The sequence below is a fragment of the Homarus americanus genome, unplaced genomic scaffold, assembly GCF_018991925.1.
Source record: "Homarus americanus isolate GMGI-L3 unplaced genomic scaffold, GMGI_Hamer_2.0 scaffold37663, whole genome shotgun sequence".
Taxonomy (NCBI): domain Eukaryota; kingdom Metazoa; phylum Arthropoda; class Malacostraca; order Decapoda; family Nephropidae; genus Homarus; species Homarus americanus.
In genome coordinates this window covers 77319-97499 of record NW_024734343.1, presented here as the reverse complement: position 1 = coordinate 97499, position 20181 = coordinate 77319, and the positions used below count along the sequence as shown (strand labels likewise).

General features: G+C 40.0%; 1 protein-coding gene across 5 annotated transcripts in view; it reads left to right on the top strand.

The window, feature by feature from the left end:
• The first annotated feature begins 395 nt into the window (after nucleotides 1-395).
• Nucleotides 396-20181, top strand: part of LOC121870203 — a 28498-nt gene continuing 8712 nt past the window's right edge. The window contains exons 1-11 of one of the 5 annotated variants that reach the window (XM_042371972.1): nucleotides 396-468; nucleotides 6076-6229; nucleotides 7412-7484; nucleotides 7724-8223; nucleotides 8482-8605; nucleotides 10447-10561; nucleotides 10744-10850; nucleotides 12170-12239; nucleotides 12387-12500; nucleotides 13040-13147; nucleotides 13584-13825. In XM_042371972.1, the coding sequence (XP_042227906.1) occupies nucleotides 6098-6229; nucleotides 7412-7484; nucleotides 7724-8223; nucleotides 8482-8605; nucleotides 10447-10561; nucleotides 10744-10850; nucleotides 12170-12213 (1095 nt within the window). In that variant the 5' untranslated portion in view covers nucleotides 396-468; nucleotides 6076-6097 and the 3' untranslated portion in view covers nucleotides 12214-12239; nucleotides 12387-12500; nucleotides 13040-13147; nucleotides 13584-13825. Of the gene's footprint in view, nucleotides 469-6075; nucleotides 6230-7411; nucleotides 7485-7723; nucleotides 8224-8481; nucleotides 8606-10446; nucleotides 10562-10743; nucleotides 10851-12169; nucleotides 12501-13039; nucleotides 13148-13583; nucleotides 13826-20181 lie in introns of those variants that run through there. The other 4 variants (XM_042371971.1, XM_042371970.1, XM_042371969.1 and 1 more) reach the window with 4 other exon arrangements.

The window sequence follows — 20181 nt, the reverse complement described above, 5'->3', positions numbered from 1 at the left end:
TTGTTTTGTCAGTATATGGCATAAGACAAGAGATGAGGAACAAAAGGAATATGAAACAAGAATGAAGCTTAATAAATAGAGATGGAAAGGAAGGAACAAATATATAAATTAAAGAAATTTGAGGAAATCTATAGTATGATAAGTTATTTAAGTATAACAATAATGCCAAGATGTACGATATGCTTGTATCTTATTTGTAGTGAATGTTTAAAATAATACCACGAACATATCAAAATATATTCAAATAAAAATAAACCAATTAAGTTAGATATAATCAATATTAGTATATAAATAATTAAATAAAACTTATATTAGATTTATTATATTGTGACAGTTAATGTATATTGTGGGAAAAATATAAATCATTTAATGTGATAGTCGCTTCTGACAACATTGTGTTACTGACCTCAGCGTCACAACAAAGCTTCTGCCGACAGTATAAGACTGAGACGCCTCATAAAGATTACTGTGAGTATAATTATTCCTCAATGAAGGAATAACAACCTTAAATATACATAAACCTTAAACCTTATACTCTGGAAGAACCTGTGACTCCGGTTCAATAGCCTCTTCTCTCCTCCGGTGGCTGATATTTGTGGTCTATAATTATATACTTGTTCTTGATTATTCCAATATTTATCTAATTTGTCTTCAAACTTCTCCACATGAGATATGGTCACCAAATATTGATTAGCATACTCAAGGTGTGGTCTAACCAGAGCACTGTACAGCATACTCAAGGTGTGGTCTAACCAGAGCACTGTACAGCATACTCAAGGTGTGGTCTAACCAGAGCACTGTACAGCATACTCAAGGTGTGGTCTAACCAGAGCACTGTACAGATATAGGTGCCCACTATTTTGGATTTACTGTCTCCGTTATTATACATTACCGCCGGTAATGTAATAGATGTTATAATTAGACGTCTTATTAGAATATGATAATAGGTTAGTGGTCGGAATGTGAGGTGTTTTTTGCCATGATTTTATTTCGGAAAACATCCAACGAAAAAAATCGCTAAAAAAAATAACAACTAATATCCACCGGAAATGAAGGTCATATTCGGTCTACACAAATACACGAGAAAAATATATTTTGACATCCTAACAGAGAACGGTGTGACAATGCAAATTTACCATTAAACCTACCCTAACCTAACCAAATATGCCCTAACCCAGGGTTGTCAAACTTATTTGCCAAGGCGGGCCAGATTTAATATGAGTACACAGTATGTGGGCCAAGTAACATAATTATGAGCACTTCGCCATCACCTCTGAGGTGAGTAGTACGACAAAATAAGAAAGGTGGATTTAGTCTGCCCTCGTGGGAAACCTTTAAAACCAAACAAATCAAGTGTTTACTGACCTTGATCAATCTTATTGTTTGCTACTGTTGCTTCCTGATAATTGGCCTCTTGGTGTGGACCAGTGCATCAAAGACTGAGCTGTAGCAACCTTCAGTGTTCAGGTGCGCACCAGTGAGTTGAGACCAAAGCCGACACTTGTTCTGGTTCATCACAGAAAAGTGTTGTTCACAGATGTATCTACTTCCCAACATTGACATAATCTTTGAGGCAAAACATTTAATCCTGGGATAATTTGGTCCAAAATATTGATAAAATGTGCCAACATCAACACTCAAAAACTTGTTCCTCAACACACCATCACACTGGAGCTCAAGTAATTCTAACTGAAGATGTTCTGGTACCTCATTAACACCAACAGAGAATGGGTCCCCGAAAAATGAAAAAAATCCTTCTCAAGTCTTTTAAAGTCAGCAAATCTTTCTTGGAACTCATTCATTAATTTGGAAACCTTGATGCAGTATTTTTTTGTGTTGATATCAGCATGAAACTCAGGTGTGCCTTGCAGGGCCTTCAAGGTGAGAAAGATTACTCTCTGATGGTTGCCGTTCAAAAAGCTGAAGTTTCATCTCAAAGGCACGAATGCAGTCATAAAACTCCGTCACCAATTTATTGCATCATTGTATTCAAGTAATTTAATTGTTCTGTAATATCCACCACCAAAATTAGATCTTGAACCCATTCATTATCTTTCAGTTCATGCACATCCTTTCCTTTCTGTTCCATAAACATCTGTATTTCACTGGGCAATTCATTAAATCGCTTCAGTACGACTCCCCGACTTAACCGGCGAACATCAGTGTGATGTGGCAGTCCGTGTGTGTTCTCATTTTCCTCCAATAAGCATTTGAGCTGTGTGTGGTTCACTGTCTTTATAACAACATCCATTACATTATCCATCTTTAATGTTTTACTACACAACACTTCTTTATGTATAATACAATGTACATTATAAATTTGATAGTTCGGGTTCACAGCGATTAGTTTTTCCTTTAATTCTGTTGCCACGCCAGCTTCTCTGCCCACCATCAGCGGTGCTCCATCTGTAGCCAGACTCACAGTTTGTGCCCAGTCAACATCTAATTTATCCAGTGCCCTACCAAACCCACAAAGATGTCATCACCTGCTGTTCCTTTCATTGGTACCAGTTTCACAAATTCTTCTGTTACCTGCATATTTTCATCCACACCACATATAAAAACTGCAAGTTGTGCTACATCGGTACTTTCATCAATTGCAACTGAAAATGCAGTAAATGACTTAACTTTGTCTTTGAGTTGACTGTTAATATTCTCTGATAATTCACCAATTCTTTCTGTAACTAGTCTTATTGTTCTTTCATTGGTGATGTTGATTGAGTATTTTGTTCCAGGAAACAGCAGACTTATTCAACTGAGGGATACACTCACTATTTAGTTTTAGCTCCTCAAGGTAAGGCTGCAGCAGCAACTGGGCCGCGGGCAAGAGTGTGTCTGGCCGCATGGTTGACCTAACCTAATGTAATTAAACTTAACCTAAACTTTTTGTTACCTGCAGGAGACCAAAATAATTGCTTGAAAAAAAAACAGTGTTTGAACAAGGATTAATTTGTGATGGTTGTTTAGAGAAGAAAAGTTGATTATAATTACATAAGATACAGTACAGTACAGTATTGTCAACCACTGATTTGTTGAAGGTGCTGGAGTACCCAAGCAAATAGTACCCATGTCAACCTGTACCCATGTCAACCTGTACCCATGTCAACCTGTACCCATGTCAACCTGTACCCATGTCAACCTGTACCCATGTCAACCTGTACCCATGTCAACCTGTACCCATGTCAACCTGTACCCATCTTACGAGACGTACCCACACGAAAGCTAAGGTGCTCCGTTGTTTCCCTTTTCCCGTGTGATTTTATCAAGATTTATCTTATCAACGTTTTCATTGTGGATTAATTTCTCACTTGACTTGGGGTTTATTAAAATTTAATAGATGGTAAAGGCAGTGGAAGCGCCCCTTTGAGAAAAATCCCGAACCAGCACAAGAACACTTAAATCTACTACACAAAATGAACTGTCCGTGACCCGTGGAAGGATAGCGTCTGTGACTGGGATGAATGAGACACACTGTAAAATTTAGACACTTATATTCCCTCCAACACTACAAACACAATCAAATAATGGTACACCAATATGCGCACCTCTTAACTTAAACTTTAAACACTACTCTGGGGAATAAAAGTTATACATGACATAGAAATTATTAGAAACACAGGCAACAATAAATTTGAAGTATTAAGAAATGTTGCTTGCTCACATGAACAGGCCTTAAGGCTTTCCCAAAATAATATCAGTCACTTAGGAAATGGTACTAAAAAATAAGAAATTAAATACTCCACAATGAATAGGCCTTAAGGGCTTTCAGCAAGATAATATCAGTCACTGAGGAAATGGTAATAAAATTTAAGAAATTAAATACTCTACAATGAATAGGCCTTAAGGGCACTCAACAAAATTATAGCACCTCAACAGATGTACACTTCCTAACCTAACCTAACCACTACTCTGGGGAACAAGGTTATACCTGAGATCAGAATTATGAAGAACAATTAGAGGCATTAAAAGAATCAAATCACAGTATCACTCTGGTTCCACTTAATGGCACAAACATTCAAAAAAACACTACTATCAAAATTATTTAAGAAATATTAAACTACACACGTCAAGATAATATCAGTCTGAGGAATGGTGTTAACTACACCCGTAATAAGGAAGATAAAATGTTCCTCTAGGTATCTCCTAGAGTCCTAGACTCACGGTCTCAGTGTGTGACCATTAATATACTCAGATAGCCTCAGTGTACTCCCAGTGCGTCCATGGGCAGGAAGAGAGTGAGCCAATCAGACCTTGCGCAGTTGAGAGAAACTTTAGCTTCCCGTTAGCAAGAGGGTTTCACTAGCTGCTCGGGACATGTGGGGTTGTGCACCGGAGTGGTAAGAACTGATCACCCACTGCTGATGCTGGTCCCGTGTCGTGTTAGTTGTCGGGAGCACTCGTTCACTCAAGAGATCCTTTGCTACCCCGCTAAACAGTGACAGGCCTACACTGATCGGTCCAATGGCGACAATCGCCACCCTCAATCATCAACGGCAGTCTCAAACGGCAGTCAATCTCTCGCAGTCAACTCCGGTCAACTCCAATCAAGTGGGTTCTGACGGAAACCTTGTTATACTGCAATAGCGCAGCACAGGTGACTAGGCCACGTGACTATTTCTGATGGACGCGCGGAACGTCTTGTCTGTGTGAATGCTCTCCGGGACTGGGCCTAGCCAGCGTCGCGTCTCCCCAAGGCGCTAGCTTGGGCCTACGTGATATATTTTCCGCCTAACTAATAACTCCTTGGGACACCCGTAACATTATTCAGACTGCTAAACGATCTATAATAATTTCAAATTCAATAATAGTCCCTTAACTTCATGAATCGCATCATTATTAATTCGGTAAATTACATTTAATATCATATAGGCCTAGTTCCGCAGTCTCTCGCTACGAGCAGGCAGCGCTCCCTCCCCTCAGATGACCTTGAACGCTCAGTATCACTCATGGCGGGGCATTTGAAATTACTCTGAAATTTCTGAATATTACATATATATATATATATATATATATATATATATATATATATATATATATATATATATATATATATATATATATATATATATATATATATATATATATATATATATATACACAGTATAGTCTTCATTTACGCGGTCAATTGAACCTGTGGAGGTCCGCGTAAAACGAGAAACGCGTAAACGAAATAACAGAACATATGGGATTAATTGAAATAAGGACCGGGCCGACCCCCAAACTACACTTTTTCCGACACAATACCGACGTTGTGGTAAAAATAACATCTTAATTTTAGGATGGTACACACACACAATTAATATTTAAGAGAAATATCAATAATATTAGGTTTTTTAACACTTACGTTAGTAGAAGAGATGGCTGGGCACACGGGGATGGGGGGTTGGTTCCGAGGCAGAGGGCAGATTATTGGCCCTCACCTGTATCACTTGCATCAATTGTATCACTATCCACCACAGAGGCTTGCAGGGCCTCTTTGTCAAACCCCTCAAAGTCCATATCCTCACTATCACTGACTTGGGCTGGCTGTGGTGGGTGGCGGGTGAAGAACTCGGTAATGTTTTGTGACTGGGCGACCTTGTGCGCACCCTGCCCGCGCCGCTTCCCTCGTAAATGATGGAATGAACCGTGTAAATAAAAATTGTCGGTCTGGCAAGGTGCCGCGTAAATGACCAAACGCGTAAACCAAATCCGCGTAAATCGAGACTATACTGCATACAAGTGTGTGTGTATATATATATATATTTCAGCTGACTACATTAAAGGTAAGTGCACAGTCACACTGTATCCATTCTTCAGTGTTGATTACTTTTACTGTACTGTATTTAATTTTAGATATTATATGTAATATTTTTTGCATTTTCGATTTACCTCCTGGATTTGGGTCCCTAACCCCGTCGTAAGTCGAGGTAGTTTATGATGTGTTTTGAACAATTGTGACCTACAGTACAGTACTTCCAAATAGTTGGATTAATAAAACAATAATTTTATCCCATAACTTATTAAGAAACCTAACCTAACCAATAACGGGTGGCTAATAATTATGATATTATTTACATGTCTAATTTTTTGCAGGTGATATTGCGATATTGCTAGCATGGAGCCCAACACTGAAGCGATCATGGTAGAAAACCTCTCATTGGAGGCAATAAAGGACCACCTGCCTCCTAACAGAGATCATCAGGATTTAAATAAAGGCAAGAAACCAAGAGATACTGCCGTGTTCATTGTAAGTCTTACGTCACTGTTGGTATTTCACTGTTGTTTCAAAAACTGTTAGTGTTCATTATATGGAGGTTTAGCAAACCCTCGATATAACACCCATGACTATTACACTGTGTACCTAGCCAACAAACAGTGTACTTCAGTGTTCCACCCATGACTATTACACTGTGACTGGTACCCTACCCTCATGGTCTCACGAGACTATGTAATGTTCACTTAACCAACTTTTACCTAGACAGTTATGGTATATTGACTATATAGTGACCCCTCGTTTAACGAACGCCTCGGTTAACGAAATTTTGGTTAACGAACTGCCTTCCATAAGGATCTTCAATTTGGTTAACGAACAAAAATTCGGTGAACGAATTTCTTATGAACCGACCTCAACATGTTTTCGCTTGCACTGGCCAGGCAACCAGCTTTAGTATCAGTCCGCCAATACATTAATCGGTTCTAGGGCTTAAATTCCGTACTATTTTAGTAAATATCAGGAAGTTTATACTATTCAATAATTTTAAAAGTTTAATATTCAATTTTTTAGTCATTTTAACAATTAATGAACATAATTGAAGGTAAAGAAACTAGTTTCTGGCGTGCCATCCAGCCTGTTAACACACCAGACAGGCGTTAGTCTCTCTCTGTTTTCAGTGGAGGTAACATCTTGCTTGAGACTCTCTTCAACTAAACACTTTTTTCTGTGTTTCCAAGCAAATTATTAGTCATTTTGAAATTTATTTTACATATTGACAATATATAATGCAGTGCAGTGTTGATTTAAAGAAAATAATCTTGAATTACACCAAGAGAACTAAAATTTTATGGGTGAAATGGCGCCATGGGGTGACTTCTCTTCCACCCCAATGCCTTCTCTTCCACCCCCATTCTAAATCCCATCATCATCATCATCATCATCATCATCATCATCATCATCATCATCATCATCATCATCCAGGAGCCTTCTACCTACACACCTCAAAGTAAGTGTACTTTTCTACCATTTTTGTTGAATTTAGGAAATTTTCGGTGAGCTGGAACCAATTACCCTAAAACCCATTGAAACAATGTTTTCGGTTAACGAACGACCTTCTGGAACGGATTGAGTTCGTTAACCGAGGGGTCACTGTATCATATAATATATATTGAGCTGCTATATTCACTACTATACCTATATGTTATTCTCCTCTAGGGAAAACTAAATGCGGTTGGAAAACTTAGGGTGCAAGATGGTACAGAGGAACTTAAACTGCTGTTCAGAGAAGGTAAGTTCGTACATAATCTCAACCCTTAGTTATTCTTCTGACATAACTTAAACCCAACATGACACAATCTAACATAACAAATACTAACACAACACACCACAACACACCCCAACACAACACACCCCAACACAACACACCCCAACACAACACTCCCTAATGCTAACTAAACACAACACTAACACTTTATGTATTTCTTCATATACACATTGTGGTAAGATAAGTTTGTTTGTTTGTTTCAGTCAAGCCAACTGGTGAAATGGGCAGTAGTGTCCATATGATGTGTTATGATGATGCAGCAGTTGGTGTTTATGAACATCTGAAGCCAATTAGAGGAGACAGTTGGATCATGGTATGGGATGTTCGAGAGAGACAATATCAAGGTTGGGATCCCGATATTTCCCACTCCCTATACATGGGGATTGAGGGTAAGGTGAGGATTTTTTATGTCCCCTCCCCCATCAGTACACTGCCAATTAGAAATATTATTACTATTTGGCAGTGTAATTATGCTGTAAACAAAAGAATCCTTTTCGGGGTCATAAGTGAGGTGATTAAACACCCCGAGATCACTACAAACGGCGTATACCATACAATGTTTGGCGTAGTGGATCCTACGTGCCTGCACCCCGGCGCCTCAAAAAAGGATCTCCTCTTACATGTATTTATGAACGAACGAGGCACAAAGAAGCTCCGAGGGACTGTCGAGAGAGGACAGATTATCAGGACTTCTAATATGATGGTACGTTGATGACCCTGTGTGTGTACTGTACATTGTGAACAACAGCTCTCTAACTTGTGTACAATTATCTAAACTAACTGAGGTTAGGTTAGCATTAAGGGGTTTAATCATCAACTGGGGTGTACAGTAACCTTCACTCCCCAGGCAGTCTTAGTGTTTAATCATCAGCTGAAATAAACTGGGGTGCCTAATGTTCACCTGAGCCTATCTTGTTGTTGTTCAGTGAAGGAAAATTATTTATTTATTTATTTATTTCAGGTGGAGCACTACAATAATAAGTATGTGGCCAAGGTTTTCTCGGCCAAATCAGTGGTAAGATTTAGTTCAGCATGCAGTGAAGAGTTTGAACTCATTACTGACTATGAAAATTACAGAGTCATTGGTAAGTTTACGCCAGACAGCTCGTTGAAATGTGGATGAACCGATGTAGTTAAACCTGATGATGTGGATGAGTGTTTCTGAATCTGTGTCAGCTAATATGCTGATTCCTGACCCTTCAACTACTTCTGTGTACTGTCCCACACTACTGTACTGTCCCCACACTACTGTGTCACTGCCCCACACTATACTGTGTCACCGTCCCCACACTGTACTGTATCACTGCCCCCACACTGTACTGTGTCACTGCCTCACACTACTGTGTCACTGCCCCCACACACTACTGTGTCACTGTCTCCCCCACACTGTACTGTGTCACTGCCCCACACTACTACTGTCCCCACACTACTGTGTCACTGCCCACACTGTACTGTGTCACCGCCCCACTGTACTATATCACTGCCCCCACACCGTGGCCTGTGCCACTGACCCCACACTGTACTGTGTCACTGACCCCACACTGTACTGTGTCACTGACCCCACACTGTACTGTGTCACTGACCCCACACTGTACTAAAGTCACTGACCCCACACTATACTGTGTCACTGGACCCCACACTGCTCTGTCACCGACCCCACACTACTGTACTGTATCACTTACCCCACACTGTACTGTGTCACTGACCCCACACTGTACTGTGTCACTGACCCCACACTGCACTGTGTCACTGCCCCACACTACTGTGTCACTGACCACACTACTGTGTCACTGACCACACTGTACTGTGTCACTGACCCCACACTGTACTGTGTCACTGACCCCACACTGTACTGTGTCACTGACTCCCACACTACTGTGTCACTGGACCCCAAGCACACTACCGTGTGTCACTGCCCCACACCTCGTACTGTGTCACTGCCCCACACTGTACTGTGGCACTGGACCCCACACTGTACTGTGTCACTGACCACACTGTACCGTGTGTCACTGCCCCTGACACTACTGTGCGTCACTGACCCCACACACTACTGTACTGTGTCACTGACCCCACACTGTACTGTGTCACTGACCCCACACTGTACTGTGTCACTGACCCCACACTACTGTGTCACTGACCCCACACTGTACTGTGTCACTGGACCCCACACTGTAACACTGTGTCACTGACCCCACACTGTACTGTGTCACTGACCCCACACTACTGTACTGTATCACTGACCCCACACTGTACTGTGTCACTGACCCCACACTGTACTGTGTCACTGACCCCACACTACTGTACTGTATCACTGCCCCCCACACTGTACTGTGTCACTGACCCCACACTGTACTGTGTCACTGCCCCACACTACTGTACTCAAGTTCCCCACACTGTACTGTGTCACTGCCCCCACACTTCGTGTCACTGCCCCACACTACTGTGTCACTGCCCCCACACTGTACTGTATCACTGCCCCCACACTGTACCGTATCACTGCCCCCACACTGTACTGCATCACTGCCCCCACACTGTCTGTGTCACTGTCCCACACTGTGCTGTGTCACACTACTGTACTGTCCTACCACACTTACTGTGTCACTGCCCCACACTGCTGTGTCACTGCCCCCACTGTCACTGTGTCACTGTACACTGTACTGTATCACTGCCCCACACTGTACTGTGTCACTGCCCCACACTATTGTACTGTCCCCACACTGTACTGTGTCACTGCCCCACACGACTGTACTGTCCCCACACTGTACTGTGTCACTGCCCCACACTGTACTGTGTCACTGCCCCACACTACTGTGTCACTGCCCCACACTATTGTACTGTCCCCACACTGTACTGTGTCACTGCCCTAAAGTTGATATTACTGGAGGAAACAGCACAATAATATTTGTCATTGTCGTGTTTTCCACAGATGTGGAGAAGGCGGAAATAACCCGCCTGAGAGAGTGGTGGGCCTCTCACCACCATGAACTTCCACCAAAAGCACAACAGACGGACCCCTCTCAACAGGTTGCCCAACCACCAAGGTGCTTGTCTTTCAATAGTTGAACAAGTTATTTCTTTGTAATAATAATATAGTCACTCCACATACTGTAATGTTATATATTGTCTTGCCAGTTGTCGTATGGCTGTTGTGATTGGCAGGTCATTATTATCAATAATTTTCCATAAGGATTGATCACTCAAGTGTGGTTGTGTTGTTTTGCAGGGTGCAGGACACTGTCAGGGTGGAGGACAGTGCCAGGGTGAAGGACACTAATCAGCCCATCAAAAGAACCTATCCATCGCCCAGGGGGTCAAGTACACCCGCGAAACGTAAGTGTTGAATTTTTCACGTTTTATTTTTTGTTTTCGTCGTTAATCGGTCTTATTTTTCTCGCGTGTGTTGGCATACGGCAGTCGATTATCGGAAAGTACACTCACAGCCTCAGCCTAACCTAACCCCTTGATGAGTGCGGTCTGGTAAATGTGGAAGAAACGTTTTAGAATAATTTATCTTCCGGGACGTACGACCGACTCTGCCTCCATCCAACACCGTGCGGCAGACGCGTACACGATCTTTTATTTAACAATATTGACAATGTTCAAATAGCCTTACACAAACTGTCAAACTCAGACCCAAGTAGAGTACAATTATACAAGACTATCAATGCAACTGTTGATACAATGTGTAATACAAAGATAAAGATGAACGAGTGGACACCAGTGAGAGTGGGTGGCCAGGAACATATGAGGCAGGGGCCATGGAGGAGGAACAGGGGCCATGGAGGAAGAACAGGGGCCATGGAGGAGGAACAGAGGCCATGGAGGAGGAACAGGGGCCATGGAGGAAGAACAGGGGCCATGGAGGAGGAACAGAGGCCATGGAGGAGGAACAGGGGCCATGGAGGAGGAACAGGGGCCATGTGGTGTTATTCAGTTGGTGAAGAGTGCCCATAACTTATTAACTTGAAGATTAATGGTGGCTCTTATGACACAATTGTTAACTCAACACATGTTATTGCTGGGTTCAAACAGCTGCCTTTAACCCAACAGTTCAGGAGTGAAGGTTAACAATTATACTCTGTATAAAAGATTTAAAAAATGACAACCATAATAAGTGTGTAGGTTCCATAACAACTAATATATAAACAATAAACTATTTTGTAATAGTAATTTACACCCATAAATAATAGAGCAGCACTGAATGGTTAATACTTAACTAAACCCAATTTGAAAAGGTATCCACCACTGACAAACTGAGACATCCTTCCACCTCCAAGGCCAGCCAGTGACTGACTTGGCTCCAATATTAATAAACTCCCACATTATGCTACAAAAATGCCTTCATACATACAGAAAAATATTTGATGTATCAAATACCAGCATATATGTCACCTCCTCCATCTGGCCTGGGGAGCCTCTCTGAGGCAGAGGGAGCAATGTCGGCCAATAACGAGTTATGTAAGTCACTGTATTGTTCTGTACTGCCTTCTCTCTCCCTCCTATATCCTTCTCTCCCTCCTATATCCTTCTCTCCCTCCTCCTTTATCCTTCTCACCCTTCTATATCCTTCTTCCTTTTCTGCTCTTCTTGGTCACACTGCCTAAACATTATTATTACAAGTTAAAACAATTGTCACTCAACATTTTCAGTGTCCCGGCCATCGACGAGTGGGGAGGTGGGGAACCAGCGTTAAACAGGACCCCAGAGAATATTTCACACGTGAGAGGAAGTATTTGTTGTGGCATCTATGTGTTTGTTTACGTGGCATTAAAACTCCCAGAATGACCCCTAAGGAACCTTGCAATACCAGCCACACTTGATTTACTCTTTGTATTGATGTTACATAATGTTTTTCATGTGTTACAGGGGACTAGAGTGACGTAACAATAGAACAATTTTTGGACAACAGTAAAGTGGGGGAGCTATCTAAAATAGCTGTAAGGATAAACAGCTTCAATATACTCAAGACACCACATACAGGTATTGTTATCAGTAATAGTAAGTGTTGTATACATCTAAAATACCTTAATGTAAGACAAATACAATGATAAAATACAATAAATCAGGTAAATAAATACAGCAAGCTCTTAAAATTTGTGAGGGTTTGGATCTCAAAATGGCCATGAATAACATTTGCCCTTAGGACAATTATTTTTTTTACCTGTATTGTGTGTAGACACATATACACTACAGGTAAAAGAAATTACTGTGTATAAAATAAATGGCTCCCTGTCCCGGCTGATAACAAGTGTCCACAGACATTGTTGGGTACATCCAGGGTGTCATCTGTGCATAATGGAGTTGTCAGGGCAAGTTGTAACCTCGTTGATAAGTGAGGAGCATATATAAACTGACTGTGTGAGGACTTTACTGTGGTGTATGGTTGAGAGTTAACAAAGAGCTGCTGTGTTATCTACCTTGCAGGACCAACACACTGTAGTTTGTTTATCTCGCAGTACTCAACTGCCTTTCGTCCCTCGGTGTACCCCCATCAACAAAAACGTGTTTTGCGTTGACAGATGAACCAGCTACGAGGGACTGCAGGTCCTTAGAGGGTCGGCACAAGTGGAGTACAGTCATACCACAAGACGCTAATCTGGGTGGAGAGGAATTGAGACGATTCTTTGGTAAGTATGAAAACTTTTATTCTTGATGTCATCTGTTGCTCTTAAGAGTTCTTTATTATGGTTGGAGGTAGAGGTATTGGTGCACACACACACACACATGTAACTTCCTCTGAAGACTCACATTTAATTAGGGAATTACCAGATATTGTTAAAAAACTGTGTCTTAGTTGACTTCTCTGAGATGGGTGGACGGATACAGGCAGTTATATGTACAGAGAGGCTGGCCACTTGATCTGGGACTGAGGACTGTGAGCTTGAGAGCAGTGTTAGAGATGGTGTTTAGATCTGTTAGGAGTGAAGTGGTCTCTCAGGCTACTGCTCAGTGGTAGATCAGCAATGTGTGGTGTCCAGCTAAAGACTGACTAGCTATACCAGGGCAGTGTAGAGTATACCCAAGACAATATACCATAACAACAGCATTATATTCTCTCAACAGCTCTGCCTGCAGCTTATTCAAGGGAGCAACATGGACTTGACCGCCAGCTGTCGAGCGTATTGAACTCACTGAAGGAATCTCAAGAGTATTACTTCTTTGGAGTAAGAAAGAACTCGACCGAAGACGGTAAAATTTTCTTCGAAATCACACAGACGGCAGTACAACTCATGTCCATGTAGTGATGATTGTCTCACTTACATTACTTGTATTATTATTATTATTTTTATTAACCATTCCTAGTTGATTTAGTACCATAAGCTGTTGAAGCCCAGTCTTGTACAGAAGTAAATGTTAATAGTTTATTATGGTGTTGCAGTATTGCCCAAATTTCACCACATTGTAGTATTAGCTCTAATTATTCCTTTGCAGCATCATGGATAAATAAAATTACACTGTTTCCTCACAATTTTGAGCTGCCAGTCCCTCTTGTGCAGGGTCGGCCAGCCTTTTGTGTGATGTGATCTACTTTTTCCACGGTTACCCTGACACGATCTACCAGCCTAATATTCACCCATTGCCACTAAATACAGAGAGAGAGTAAACAAATAATATTTTTCAATAATTATGATATATTGTTAGCATGACAAAATCATAAACTTACTTTACTAATGAGATGGTTGGCACTGCATGTGGTGCAGGAGATTGGTCCTAGAGCAGGGCTGGGGAACCTACTGTATGTGTCCAAGGTGGCACATGGCAGTACATGATGCTGGGAGTGATTAGTTTTTTATACAAGTGTTGGCTGGGGGATCATGTGAGTGGACAAGTCCCTGCAGGTCAAATCAGTATTCAGGTAGTGACAGAAGTGAACGGTTGGCGTTGGTTTCGTTCTGCTCATAGTTTTTCTTGTGTTGTTTGTTAGCGAACATTGAATTGCTTTTTAATTTTTTGAACAGGTTTCTTAAAATGCTTGCCTTTATTTCAGTCTCCCTCTCTTATAATGTGTTAGTAAAACAAAATGAATACCAAGTTAATACAAATTTATTATTATTATTTTAATGTCATAAACAGAATTGGTGCCTTACTCAACAAGGGGGTACAATACAGTACAGGTTGTACCTCTCTAGTCCGGGACCTGACCGGTGCCGGACCATGGAAATTCAACCTTTTCCTGGATAAATGGTGACTTGTGCTTACACGCGAGCACCACTTTCTCTGCTTCGTGGTCTCTTTGAAGACATATTGAAGGGTTAAATGTCATACAGTAGCTTCTCAAATTTCGCGAGTTTTTAATTCGACGTTTTTTATTTGGACACAAAAAAACACTACATAATTTAAAATTTGGACGGCGGAAACTAGAATTTCGACGGGTTTGAACGGCTCGCCAACGTTCAGACGTCCACAATCGTGTAAACAGCGTCATTTCTCTTATGTATAAAAGATTCATTATTGTTTATTACTGAATGTCTTTTTTATTGAATTAATGTTTGTGTGCAAAATGAGCAATACAATTCATTAATAATACGTAGAATATTAAAACACGTGAGGAAATGAGACAGCATTGTTTTAGTTGATAATCAAACCAGTGACTGAGTGGTTCTACATACCTGTATAAAACAAGAAAATATGACCCTGGTTGTAGCTGTAGGGTTTTGAGGGTTTCTTAGCATCCCGGGATTCTCTTGTCCTCACTGTACTGACTTTCACAACTCTCTCTCTCTCTCTCTCTCTCTCTCTGCTTGTCTGTACAGAGTACATTTAACCCTTCAATATATATGAGCGGTAAATAAGTGTTGCTTTCATATTCTTGTGTAGAGTAATGACGATATGTTTTTCACATGTGCGCACTTACATACGCGCAGTCTCACCTTTTTTCCGTTACCATTAATGGTTAGCTACTTATATTGTTCCATTTGTTAACATTAAATAACATTACTTCAAACAACCATATTAATTTTTTGCATTAATTTTACCACAGCTACAACCAGGGTCATATTTTCTTGTTTTATATGTAGAACCACTCAGTCACTGGTTTGGTTATCAACTAAAACAATGCTGTCTCATTTCCTCACGTGTTTTAATATTCTACGTATTATTAATGAATTGTATTGCTCATTTTGCACACAAACATTAATTCAATAAAAAAGACATTCAGTAATAAACAATAATGAATCTTTTATACATAAGAGAAATGACGCTGTTTACACGATTGTGGACGTCTGAACGTTGGCGAGCCGTTCAAACCCGTCGAAATTCTAGTTTCCGCCGTCCAAATTTTAAATTATGTCGTGTTTTTTTGTGTCCAAATAAAAAACGTCGAATTAAAAACTCGCGAAATTTGAGAAGCTACTGTATGACATTTAACCCTTCAATATGTCTTCAAAGAGACCACGAAGCAGAGAAAGTGGTGCTCGCGTGTAAGCACAAGTCACCATTTATCCAGGAAAAGGGTGAATTTCCATGGTCCGGCACCGGTCAGGTCCCGGACTAGAGAGGTACAACCTGTACTGTATTGTACCCCCTTGTTGAGTAAGGCACCAATTCTGTTTATGACATTAAAATAATAATAATAAATTTGTATTAACTTGGTATTCATTTTGTTTTACTAACACATTATAAGAGAGGGAGACTGAAATAAAGGCAAGCATTTTAAGAAACCTGTTCAAAAAATTAAAAGCAATTCAATGTTCGCTAACAAACAACACAAGAAAAACTATGAGCAGAACGAAACCAACGCCAACCGTTCACTTCTGTCACTACCTGAATACTGATTTGACCTGCAGGGACTTGTCCACTCACATGATCCCCCAGCCAACACTTGTATAAAAAACTAATCACTCCCAGCATCATGTACTGCCATGTGCCACCTTGGACACATACAGTAGGTTCCCCAGCCCTGCTCTAGGACCAATCTCCTGCACCACATGCAGTGCCAACCATCTCATTAGTAAAGTAAGTTTATGATTTTGTCATGCTAACAATATATCATAATTATTGAAAAATATTATTTGTTTACTCTCTCTCTGTATTTAGTGGCAATGGGTGAATATTAGGCTGGTAGATCGTGTCAGGGTAACCGTGGAAAAAGTAGATCACATCACACAAAAGGCTGGCCGACCCTGCACAAGAGGGACTGGCAGCTCAAAATTGTGAGGAAACAGTGTAATTTTATTTATCCATGATGCTGCAAAGGAATAATTAGAGCTAATACTACAATGTGGTGAAATTTGGGCAATACTGCAACACCATAATAAACTATTAACATTTACTTCTGTACAAGACTGGGCTTCAACAGCTTATGGTACTAAATCAACTAGGAATGGTTAATAAAAATAATAATAATAATACAAGTAATGTAAGTGAGACAATCATCACTACATGGACATGAGTTGTACTGCCGTCTGTGTGATTTCGAAGAAAATTTTACCGTCTTCGGTCGAGTTCTTTCTTACTCCAAAGAAGTAATACTCTCTCTCTCTCTCTCTGCTTGTCTATACAGAGTACATTTAACCCTTCAATATATATGAGCAGTAAATAAGTGTTGCTTTCATATTCTTGTGTAGAGTAATGACGATATGTTTTCACATGTGCGCACTTACATACGCGCAGTCTCACCTTTTTTCCGTTACCATTAATGGTTAGCTACTTATATTGTTCCATTTGTTAACATTAAATAACATTACTTCAAACAACCATATTAATTTTTTTACATTAATTTTACTACAGCTACAATCAGGGTCTTATTTTCTTCACTCTTATATGTTGAACCAATCAGTCACTGGTTTTGTAAACATCAACTAAAACAATGCCCGCAGCCGTCTCGTCTCCACGTGTGTTTTAATAATCCACGAATTATTAAAGAATTGTATTGTTAATTTTGCACACAAACATTAATTCAATAAAAACAAATTCAGAAACATTAATTAAAATATATATGAACAGTAAATAAGTGTTGCTTTCATATTCTTATGCAGAGTAATGATGATATGTTTTTCACATGCCCATTCACTGGCTGGACTGTGGAGAAACTGATAGGGCATGCCTAAAATGGTGAAGAACTGGCTTTAGTCAGGTCCACTAGGGCAGTGCCACTTTCTGGGACAGGGAAGATATGGCTTTCCATAGCCCCCATTATTGAGCCCCACTCTCTTAGTAACTTCAGTGCCTTCATGGCAAAGAAGGGCCTTCCTCATCTCCTCTTTTGTCTTTTCTTGTACTTGGGATGAGAACAAAGCCAGTGGGGCCAACTCCTCAGTTAGGTACCAAGCGTGTCTACAGAGTGCCACACGTGCTCTGTCAACTATTGTGGCGTCATATGGGGCAAATTCAGCCAAGGTTTCGACCAAATTCCTCAAACACTTCAGGCATTGGCTGGTAGTAGTATTTCTTCTCTTCATTGTACGCCAGTTGAGAGAAATGGGTCTTGAACCTAGAAATGCAATTATTGTATTTCTTACTAATCTATAATATTGTTTTAGGGGTATTAAGATTGATATGATCGATCATTTGCTTGGTGCAGCGGTCACACCCTAATAACTATGAACGTGTTATATATTTATATGCCTTGTATATACTTGTTTTGTAACCTATAATATATTTGTACACCTATATTGCATATTTTTGTAATTTATAATATATTTCTATGCCCTGTATGATGTGTTTTGTGATATATATTAAATAAAATTTTTGTACCTGAACAAATGTAAATATTTATATAATGTGTTTCTTTGGTCCATTAATGTGTCTCACTATGAAACTGTTATCTTAGAGGTTGAGACAGACTCCCTCTATTATGAGTCAAGTCTTGTTACTGATGGGTGAGGAGAAAGACGTAGAGATAAAGAGAATTATAAAGATAGAGAGAGGAAGACAAAGTAAAAGAGAAAGGTGGAGAGAGATAAAGAAAAAAACCTCTGGAAACGTAACTTACCCCTGAGGCTTGTTTTGTCAGTATATGGCATAAGACAAGAGATGAGGAACAAAAGGAATATGAAACAAGAATGAAGCTTAATAAATAGAGATGGAAAGGAAGGAACAAATATATAAATTAAAGAAATTTGAGGAAATCTATAGTATGATAAGTTATTTAAGTATAACAATAATGCCAAGATGTACGATATGCTTGTATCTTATTTGTAGTGAATGTTTAAAATAATACCACGAACATATCAAAATATATTCAAATAAAAATAAACCAATTAAGTTAGATATAATCAATATTAGTATATAAATAATTAAATAAAACTTATATTAGATTTATTATATTGTGACAGTTAATGTATATTGTGGGAAAAATATAAATCATTTAATGTGATAGTCGCTTCTGACAACATTGTGTTACTGACCTCAGCGTCACAACAAAGCTTCTGCCGACAGTATAAGACTGAGACGCCTCATAAAGATTACTGTGAGTATAATTATTCCTCAATGAAGGAATAACAACCTTAAATATACATAAACTTGTTCTTGATTATTCCAATATTTGTCTAATTTGTCTTCAAACTTCTCCACATTGACTGAGGTAAGTCATTGCAGTTGTTGGCTCCTGTGTTGCCCCGGGCCAGCCACACTGTGTCCATGAGGTAAGTAATGTCCTTAATTTGTGATGGTTGTTTAGAGAAGAAAAGTTGATTACATAAGATACAGTACAGTACAGTATTGTCAACCACTGATTTGTTGAAGGTGCTGGAGTACCCATGTCAACCTGTACCCATGTCAACCTGTACCCATGTCAACCTGTACCCATGTCAACCTGTACCCATGTCAACCTGTACCCATGTCAACCTGTACCCATGTCAACCTGTACCCATGTCAACCTGTACCCATGTCAACCTGTACCCATGTCAACCTGTACCCATGTCAACCTGTACCCATGTCAACCTGTACCCATGTCAACCTGTACCCATGTCAACTCAGTGTCACCTGTACCCATGTCAACCTGTACCCATGTCAACCTGTACCCATGTCAACCTGTACCCAACCTGTAATGTCAACCTGTCAACCTGTACCCAACACGACGCAACACGAAAAGCTAAGGTGCTCCGTTGTTTCCTTTTTCCCGTGATTTTATCAAGATTTATCTTATCAACGTTTTCATTGTGGATCTACATGAAATATATATATATATATATATATATATATATATATATATATATATATATATATATATATATATATATATATATATATATATATATATATATATATATATACACAGTATAGTCTTCATTTACGCGGTCAATTGAACCTGTGGAGGTCCGCGTAAAACGAGAAACGCGTAAACGAAATAACAGAACATATGGGATTAATTGAAATAAGGACCGGGCCGACCCCCAAACTACACTTTTTCCGACACAATACCGACGTTGTGGTAAAAATAACATCTTAATTTTAGGATGGTACACACACACAATTAATATTTAAGAGAAATATCAATAATATTAGGTTTTTTAACACTTACGTTAGTAGAAGAGATGGCTGGGCACACGGGGATGGGGGGTTGGTTCCGAGGCAGAGGGCAGATTATTGGCCCTCACCTGTATCACTTGCATCAATTGTATCACTATCCACCACAGAGGCTTGCAGGGCCTCTTTGTCAAACCCCTCAAAGTCCATATCCTCACTATCACTGACTTGGGCTGGCTGTGGTGGGTGGCGG